At 43.7% G+C, this 10419-nt stretch overlaps 1 protein-coding gene and 1 long non-coding RNA gene across 3 annotated transcripts in view; both read left to right on the forward strand.

Moving 5' to 3' along the window:
* Positions 1–4294, forward strand: part of LMLN (leishmanolysin like peptidase) — an 84370-nt gene extending 80076 nt beyond the window's left edge. For both annotated transcript variants that reach the window (XM_030823066.1, XM_030823065.1), the window contains one exon: positions 2499–4294. In XM_030823066.1, the coding sequence (XP_030678926.1) occupies positions 2499–2599 (101 nt within the window). In that variant the 3' untranslated portion in view covers positions 2600–4294. The remainder of the gene's footprint in view (positions 1–2498) is intronic.
* Positions 4295–6743: 2449 nt separating this feature from the next.
* On the forward strand, positions 6744–10218 carry LOC115837327. The gene is made up of 2 exons (XR_004032378.1): positions 6744–8979; positions 9052–10218. It is a non-coding gene; the product is annotated as an uncharacterized LOC115837327 (long non-coding RNA).
* The last annotated feature ends 201 nt before the right edge of the window (positions 10219–10419 follow it).

A 10419-nucleotide genomic window follows, 5' to 3' on the forward strand; every position in this document is an offset into this window, starting at 1 on the left:
AAAACCAGTTGAGTTTCTTCTCTTCTGATTGCATTTTTATGGGAAATTCCTCCTTCCCACCATTATCGGAAACCTCAGGTAAGTCAACTTGACACTTTTGAGTGAGAGCAAGGGTGAGGAACCTTTCTGGTGAAGAACCTCTGAGTTGCACAAAATTATTCATCAAAGATCACAAAAAGTGAACGTTGTATCCATTCATTTGGAAATTAAGGGTAAACAAAATCTGCTCATTAAATACAAAAAGTAATTAAATATATTTTAGTCATATCATAATCAGCTGAAGTGAAAGTGAGGGAAAGACCTGGAAAAGATACTGAAAAAAGGAATTGGCATTCCCACAAAGAGGAGAAAGATGCAATAACACACATGCGAAATGAGACAGACAGACGTGGGCTGGCAAAGACCGGGGGGTTCATTGAGGAACAGGACCAAGTGCTCGTTCCTTGAGACTCCAGAGAATGGAACTGGCACCAAGAGATTGAAGCTGTGAGGAGACAAATGCCAATTAAACCCTTTAGAAGCAGGAGGGGAATGCAGAAAACACCCTTGAGAAGAATGCCTTCCCCATGAAATTGACGGTGTTCAAACTGAGGCTGATAACGCATTGCTGAGAGTATAAAAGCAGAATTCATGAATTCACAATTAAAGTTTTGATTTAAATGACCTATGAGATTTTTATGGCAGTTTGACATTTCAGATTATGAACAATAAAAATCTTACGCAATGTTTCATTTTCTTAACTAGAGGTATTTTTTAGGTGGAACTGCATTGCCCTTTGCCTAGTCCATGGTGTGACTGAAAATAGAGGGCCACACTCAGTTTTCAAGTCAAAGTTTCTCCACCTCTAAGATTAACTTCTCTTCTTTTCCAAATCCTGAGGACTTCATCCCCTAGGGGCTGTAGGCAGAGGATGAGTTTTGGAAGATGAGTACTCATGTTGGGGGTTCCCAGGAGCACCTTAAATTTGTTGGTTCACCAGAAGGACTCACAGGACTCAGCTGCTCATCATAGTACTCATGGCTAAGATTTGTTCAAGTGAAATGATGCAGAGCAAAATCAGCAAAGGGAAGAGGTGCATGGGGCAAAGTTGTGAGGAAAACCAGTTCCCAGCCACCAGCAAAGGCCCTCCTTGCATGCAGAACTTTCTAAAGATAGCAGTCTCAGGCCTGCTGTATTAACTCTGTTCTACACAGTACTCCAAGTGAGGCAGCTGAGTTTTCTGCAGTTACAATCATAATGACACAATGAATTATTTGATATAAAATCTTAGGTCAAGGCAGGTGGATCACTTGAGGTCAGGAGTTCAAGATCAACCTGGCCAACCTGGTGAAAACCCATCTCTACTAAAAATACAAAAATCAGCCACATGTGGTTGTACGCATCTGTAATCCCAGCTACTCAGGAGGCTGAGGCAGGAGAATCACTTGAACCCGCGAGGTGGTGCCAAGATCACACCACTGCACTCCAGCCTGGGCAATCGAATGAGATGGTCTCAAAATAAATAAATAAATAAAAGCTCATCTTTATTGTTTAAAATATTTAAAAGGACAACTCATCCTTATGCCTGTTGTCATTATTAATAGTCCTCTCCCTTGCCTCCTCAGAGCCCGTCTGCCTGTTGTCATTGTTGATGGTCCTCTCCCTTGCCTCCTCACAGTCCGTCTGCCTGTTGTCATTGTTGATGGTCCTCTCCCTTGCCTCCTCAGAGCCCGTCTGCCTGTTGTTGTTATCGATGGTCCTCTCCCTTGCCACCTCACAGCCCGTCTGCCTGTTGTCATTATTGATGGTCCTCTCCCTTGCCTCCTCAGAGCCCGTCTGCCTGTTGTCGTTATCGATGGTCCTCTCCCTTGCCTCCTCACAGTCCATCTGCCTGTTGTCATTGTTGATGGTCCTCTCCCTTGCCTCCTCACAGTCCGTCTGCCTGTTGTCATTGTTGATGGTCCTCTCCCTTGCCTCCTCACAGCCCATCTGCCTGTTGTCATTATTGATGGTCCTCTCCCTTGCCTCCTCACAGCCCGTCTGCCTGTTGTCGTTATCGATGGTCCTCTCCCTTGCCTCCTCACAGTCCGTCTGCCTGTTGTCATTATTAATAGTACTCACCCTTGCATTCTCAAAATGTACTAGTTTGGGTTGATAAATTATATGGTCACCCTACTTAGAAGGTATAAAGAAAGAATAAAAGAAGAAAGTTCTTCACCCCATCTCAGAATAACCAAGATCTGTATCTTTGCTGGGGTGCTACCCCAAGGCAATTTTTTCTGGATACCATTTTTTAACCTTGACATAGTAGATACATCATTTCTTCCTCCATATATATTTTTCCTCCATTAAAAAAGAAACAAAAACTTTTTTATACCTGGGTTTTGCTCTTGATTTAGCTCTCAAGGTGGTCCTTGTTTACCTTTTAATAATCACTGGTATTCATCTGTCAATATTTAATTGGTATGTTTTATCCCAAAAATGTTTATAGAAAGTCAGTTTTTTGTTTTCAACTCTAGATCTTTGTTCCTGTTCCTCGAGCCTGGTGGTCACCCTCTGGCTTCTGCTAGGCAATCTGTTTCCTCTGCTGGCTGGATTTCTTCTGTGTGTATGGCACTAGGAATGGAAAAGTGGATCTTCAAGATATTCTTTTATGTTATATTCTTGTGAACAAAGCACAAAGTTTGAGCGAGTGCCAACCTATGCAGATGGTAGAAGTGGCATTCCTGGCTTTGGCTTGGAAGAGTTGATGACCATCAGACCTTGAAGCAGAACTTCACAGCAGCCTGTCCTCATCAGCAACCCAACCACCTTCATCAGCAACCCAACCACCTCATCAGCAACCCAACCACCTCGTCAACAACCCAGCCACCTTCATCAGCAACCCAACCACCTTCATCAGCAACCCAACCACCTTCATCAGCAACCCAACACCTTCATCAGCAACCCAACACCTTCATCCGCAACCCAACCACCTTCATCAGCAACCCAACCACCTTCATCAGCAACCCAACCACCTCATCTTGGAGAAGGAGAAGGAACTGCAAGCCACCAAGTCTTCATTTTTCAGGATTTGTAATCTTCCCAAAGTTTTCCTTTGAAAATAGGATAATGGGTGGAATTTTCAGAGTGATTACATACCTCAACATTTTTATTAACATACAACAATGGGAAAGTTCATCATCCATATACTGCAGTAACTTAAACAACAGCCAATTATTGCAAGATTAGAATTGGAGATCTTGTCCTCAAAAGTATAAATTGTCCTTTGATTTATAGAAAATAATTGAATTGGGATTTCTACATACCATTATTATACCTATTTTAAATTTAATGGCAGCCAGGCATGGTGGTGCCTGCCTGTAGTTCCAGCTACTTGGGAGGCTGAGGCAGGAGGATTGCTTGAGCCCAGGAGTTCAAGGCTGCAGCGAGCTATGACTGCACCACTGTATTCCAGCCTGCACAATAGAGTGAGACCCTGTATCTTTAAAAAAAAAAAAAATTAATGGCTGTATATAGTAAACTTAATTCACTGTTCCCATTGTTTGTTCTAAAGAATTTTTTAAAATAATGTTTCGTTAAATCTTATGATTTAACCGTGCTTGCCCTTTTTGCCAGCTATGTGGCAGTTTATGGCAGAACTGCTGTCAGTGTGCTGGTAGCCCTCTATTCATCCCTCTTCAGAGCCCAGCTTCCAGAACTGCTATCAATGTGCTGGTAGCCCTCTGTATTCATCCCTCTTCAGAGCTCAGTTTCTGGTTGTATTCTCCATGAGTTTAATAATGACATGAAAAAATGTGGAAGCCGAGAGAGTAAAATACTCTGCCCTTTAAAAACATGGAAGACATGCAAACAGAAAAAAACGTAATTGTATTGTTTTAGATAATACTTAAGACAACTGTGATCCAACAAAAACAGAACTATTCCTTTGTGACCGATGAAGATAAAAAATTCTGGTAAAGGCAGGTATGCAGTTTTTAAAAATGGGTTAAGAAATTGTTGCAGAAGAATTTCTAACATCTGAAAATGGTTTTATATATAAGAAGGGTGGTCTGAATTGTGTACTAATAAGCAAGGTATAAGTTTGGTGTAGAGACTATCCAGTAGCGTCCACTGTGCCACTTTAAGACTCAGTCCACAGAAGCTGGAAGATTGCCTTTGCTTTAAATATCCTTTACCTTCTGCATTTGACACTCCCATTACTACATAGATTCCGGTCCCCAGAAGCAATTTTACACTGGTACTAGAGCTTATCAGCCCCATTTAGTAATTCCTATTTGAAATTTCTTAATGTCTAGATGAGGTTTAACAAGAATATGAAAAGAAAAAACACAAAATATATTCATGAACGATAGGCGATGCCCATTCTTTCTCTCAAGCCAACGAAGTCCTATGGCATTGTAACCACAGCCCTCGGACAGACTGTTTCTATTCCTCCATGGCATTGTAACCACAACCCTCGGACAGACTCCTATTCCTCCATGGCATTTTAACCACAGTCCTCGGACAGACTCCTATTCCTCCATGGCATTGTAGCCACAGTCCTCGGACAGACTCCTTCTATTCCTCCATGGCATTGTAACCACAACCCTCAGACAGACTCCTCCTATTCCTCCATGGCATTGTAACCACAACCCTCGGACAGACTCCTTCTATTCCTCGATGGCATTGTAACCACAACCCTCAGACAGACTCCTATTCCTCCAAGACATTGTAACCACAACCCTTGGTCAGACTCCTCCTATTCCTCCAAGACATTGTAACCACAACCCTTGGACAGACTCCTTCTATTCCTCCAAGACATTGTAACCACAACCCTTGGACAGACTCCTATTCCTCCATGGCATTGTAACCACAACCCTCGGACAGACTCCTCCTATTCCTCCATGGCATTGTAACCACAACCCTCGGACAGACTCCTATTCCTCCATGGCATTGTAACCACAACCCTCGGACAGACTCCTTCTATTCCTCCATGGCATTGTAACCATAACCCTCGGACAGACTCCTCCTATTCCTCCAAGACATTGTAACCACAACCCTCGGACAGACTCCTTCTATTCCTCCATGGCATTGTAACCACAACCCTCGGACAGACTCCTTCTATTCCTCCATGGCATTGTAACCACAACCCTCAGACAGACTCCTTCTATTCCTCCATGGCATTGTAACCACAACCCTCGGACAGACTCCTTCTATTCCTCCATGGCATTGTAACCACAACCCTCGGACAGACTCCTATTCCTCCATGGCATTGTAACCACAACCCTTGGACAGACTCCTTCTATTCCTCCATGGCATTGTAACCACAACCCTCGGACAGACTCCTATTCCTCCATGGCATTGTAACCACAACCCTTGGACAGACTCCTTCTATTCCTCCATGGCATTGTAACCACAACCCTCGGACAGACTCCTCTATTCCTCCATGGCATTGTAACCACAACCCTCGGACAGACTCCTTCTATTCCTCCATGGCATTGTAACCATAACCCTCGGACAGACTCCTCCTATTCCTCCATGGCATTGTAACCACAACCCTCGGACAGACTCCTATCCTCCATGCATGTACCACACCCTCGACAGACTCCTATTCCTCCATGGCATTGTAACCACAACCCTCGGACAGACTCCTTCGATTCCTCCATGGCATTGTAACCACAACCCTCGGACAGACTCCTATTCCTCCATGGCATTGTAACCACAACCCTCAGACAGACTCCTTCTATTCCTCCATGGCATTGTAACCATAACCCTCGGACAGACTCCTCCTATTCCTCCATGGCATTGTAACCACAACCCTCGGACAGACTCCTATTCCTCCATGGCATTGTAACCACAACCCTCGGACAGACTCCTATTCCTCCATGGCATTGTAACCACAACCCTCGGACAGACTCCTTCTATTCCTCCATGGCATTGTAACCACAACCCTCGGACAGACTCTTCTATTCCTCCATGGCATTGTAACCACAACCCTCGGACAGACTCCTATTCCTCCATGGCATTGTAACCACAACCCCACCTCCATCCTCCATGGCATTGTAACCACAACCCTCGGACAGACTCCTTCGATTCCTCCATGGCATTGTAACCACAACCCTCGGACAGACTCCTTCTATTCCTCCATGGCATTGTAACCACAACCCTCGGACAGACTCCTTCTATTCCTCCATGGCATTGTAACCACAACCCTCGGACAGACTCCTATTCCTCCATGGCATTGTAACCACAACCCTCAGACAGACTCCTATTCCTCCATGGCATTGTAACCACAACCCTCGACAGACCCTTCTATTCCCCCCCCCCCCCCCCCCCCCATGTAACCACAACCCTCGGACAGACTCCTTCTATTCCTCCATGGCATTGTAACCACAACCCTCGGACAGACTCCTTCTATTCCTCCATGGCATTGTAACCACAACCCTCAGACAGACTCCTCCTATTCCTCATGGCATTGTAACCACAACCCTGCAGACTCCTATTCCTCCATGGCATTGTAACCACAACCCTCGGACAGACTCCCCTATTCCTCCTGCATTGTACCACCCCAGACCCTTCCTCATGGCATTGTAACCACAACCCTCGGACAGACTCCTATTCCTCCATGGCATTGTAACCACAACCCTCGGACAGACTCCTATTCCTCCATGGCATTGTAACCACAACCCTCAGACAGACTCCTTCTATTCCTCCATGGCATTTAACCACAGCCTCGGACAGACTCCTATTCCTCCATGCATTGTAACCACAGTCCTCGGCAGACTCCTCCTATTCCTCCATGGCATTGTAACCACAACCCTCGGACAGACTCCTCCTATTCCTCCATGGCATTGTAACCACAACCCTCGGACAGACTCCTTCGATTCCTTGATGGCATTGTAACCACAACCCTCAGACAGACTCCTATTCCTCCATGGCATTGTAACCACAACCCTCGGACAGACTCCTCCTATTCCTCCATGGCATTGTAACCACAACCCTCGGACAGACTCCTTCTATTCCTCCATGGCATTGTAACCACAACCCTCGGACAGACTCCTTCTATTCCTCCATGGCATTGTAACCATAACCCTCGGACAGACTCCTCCTATTCCTCCATGGCATTGTAACCACAACCCTCGGACAGACTCCTATTCCTCCATGGCATTGTAACCACAACCCTCGGACAGACTCCTTCGATTCCTCCATGGCATTGTAACCACAACCCTCGGACAGACTCCTCCTATTCCTCCATGGCATTGTAACCACAACCCTTGGACAGACTCCTTCTATTCCTCCATGGCATTGTAACCACAACCCTCGGACAGACTCCTTCGATTCCTCCATGGCATTGTAACCACGGCCCTTGGATAGACTCCTTCTGTTCCTCTTTTCCTCGTCCTTCCTTGCTTTTCGTCCATTCAGCACATAGCTATTTAGTACTCCATTGAAGAAATTGTGCTAAGTGAGCAAAGCAGCATAATTACTAAGAATTAATTCTGATTATTTGGCACTAGAGCCAACAGCAACCCCAGTATAGAGGAAAGTCGCTTTTTTTCAAATGCATAAATTTAAAGTATGTATTTGCATGCAGTTTTAAGCAGGAGGTATTTGTCATTGTGAAAAGCTGGGAATCTCAAACATAGTCAACTTAACTAAAAGGAAGCTAATACAACTTGAGCATTCCTAATCCAAAAATCCGGAATCCAAATTGCTCCAAAATCTGAAACTTTCTGAATGCTGACCTGATACCACAAGTGGAAAATTCCACATATAAGTACTTAACACAAACTTTGTTTCATGCATAGACTACTAAAAATATTGTATAAAATTACTTTCAGGCAGTGTGTGTAGTTATATATGAAACATGAATTTCATGTTTAGACTTGGGTCCCATGCCCAAGATACCTCATTAGGTATCTGTAAATATCCAAAATCCAAAAAAAAGTCTGAAATCTGAAACACTTCTGGTCCCAAGCATTTCAGTAAGTGATGCTTGACCTGCGTCATGGTCTGCGGGCCAGTGCTCATTTTCTGCCTATGTTGTACATACTTTAAATTGTGCAAAGTCAAAGGAAAGCAAAGAGTCTATTTTTAAAGAAACTTACAATAATCTAAACATATACTTCTTATGATTATGAATCATCCTGCAAAGCTGTATAAAGAATTTTTACCAAAAATACTATGAATCATATATTTGAGAGTCACAGTGATAGGTTCGACTATATTTTGACTGTTGTGTTGTGGCACCATTTAGGTAGTAGTGTTTCTGAGCATGGTGCTTTTTATACTTGAAATATATTTTTGCTTTATTTTTTATTGATATAATTATATTTGCACTAATGGCTTTCTGAAGAAAATATTATAGATGACATTTTTCGTATATATATTTATTAAGCTTGGGAACCTGGTCGCCCAGTGTTTTCTCTGGACAAATGTGAAACTGGATAAAGTATGGATAAAGTCTTGAGTTCCTCAGGGTAACTGTGTTGATGTCTCCCGTCCTCTTCAGTAAGGCTTGAATATGATTTTACTGATCATTGATTCTGCATAGTGTACCCAGCAAGACTTAGGAGGACACTGAACCTGTCAGAGATTTTAAGAGGCACATTTTAGTTGCTTCGAATATGATAGTGGCGGGCGCGGTGACTGAAGCCTGTAATCCCAGCACTTTGGGAGGCCAAGGCGAGCGGATCACGAGATCAGAAGTTTGAGGTTACAGTGAGCTGATCGCACCACTGCACTACAGCCTGGATGACAGAGTGAGACTTTCTTGGGCAAAAAAAAAAATGACAGTGAAGCAGACTTTTAGAATCTGAGATGTCATTGCAGAATTATTGGTATAAACTTCAGCTGCAAAGTGAAGAAATTGAAATGGCCCACACGTTGATATCCTGTGGCAGGTTATACTTTTCATGTTAGCAAAGACAAAGCCACGTCACTGTTAAAAGGGACAGGCTGGGCCGGCTGCAGCTGTAGGAGGTGAGGGACAGGCTGGGCCGCCTGCAGCTGTAGGAGGTGAGGGACAGGCTGGGCCGCCTGCAGCTGTAGGAGGTGAGGGACAGGCTGGGCCACCTGCAGCTGTAGGAGGTGAGGGACAGGCTGGGCCGGCTGCAGCTGTAGTGGAAGTGATGCAGGGAAGGAATGGGGAGCAGCAATTTGGGGACAGTAGACTGGAGTCACTTTCTGACTCAAAAAGGGTCAAGTACTTATTAAAAACTGACTACCTTGGTTTTCTGTTCAGACTTAGGCTCATTTTGATCATTTTAAGGTCCCAGTTGTCAAAAATATCAAGTGAATTTGTCTCAGGTTTTCAGGAACAAAATTTACAGCAAAGAAGCAAAAGCCATGTCAGTAGCCTTGAGCTGACAGCTTTTAAAGAAACTGGCAAGCAGGTAGGTTGTCCTCATATAGATCCTTCCAGTATTCTCCTGAAAAACATCCTTTTTTTTCTTAAAACCAGTAACCCTTACATTTTTCCTATAGGATACTTATTTTTGTTGAGATCAAATAGACATTCTATAAATGTTATAAATTATGCTTGCAGTTAGTTTTCAGCCTATCTAGGCTTAAGGTTTATCAATATTTGAAGTTGAAACATCATTTTATGAGGTTTAGTTTTAGGAAGATAAATAAATATATCAAAGTATTTCATAAAGTTGTATCAATGTTCCTTCTAACATTAGAAGATATACTGACTGAGGCCATCTGTGAATGACTAGGCGATCTCTCAGAATCCTTCCAGCTCTAATACCCTCTGACTAACACTCACCCAGAATTGCTGTCTGTGCTGGCTGTGATCTGCCTCCAGAAGCATACGCCATCCTGTGTGCTGTGTTCATCGCAGTGTCTGTGCTTGGTGCCTTACCACTGTCTGTGTCCTTGGACGCTGAATGGACAGAGAGGAGCCTGTCAGGGCACATGAGTCATCGTGGCAGGAGGAGACGGGCCTCAGTCACAGCGTCACAGACCCTTGTCACAGTGGACACTAGTCATTCCTGCCGTGTCCTTGCAGCCCAGGAGGACTAACAAGATTTTAACGAAGTCTGTGTTACTCATTCTGAAGAGAAGGACTTACCTGAGAGGAGCAATATTTTTTTAATATATATTGGGTCGGGGATGGGGAGGGAGTGGTTGTTTTATGTTTACATTTTTAATAAGTAAAATAGAAGATTTAAGAACTAATATTTATGATATTGAACTTTAAGTGTAATATATTCCTTAGAAAAACACAACTTTAATAAAAATGGAAACTAATTTGCATCCTGTCTTTATTTAACACCATCAATTTTTTAAAAACCTGGATGAGGGCTGGGCACTGTGGCTCATGCCTGTAATCGCAGCACTTTGGGACTTCATATTGTATGACCCCATTTATGTAAAATATGCAGACCATGCAAATCTTTGGAGACAAACGCAGATGATGGTTGTCTGCAACTGGGGTAGGTGGAGAGACAT

Source organism: Nomascus leucogenys, chromosome 11, assembly GCF_006542625.1.
Source record: "Nomascus leucogenys isolate Asia chromosome 11, Asia_NLE_v1, whole genome shotgun sequence".
NCBI lineage: Eukaryota > Metazoa > Chordata > Mammalia > Primates > Hylobatidae > Nomascus > Nomascus leucogenys.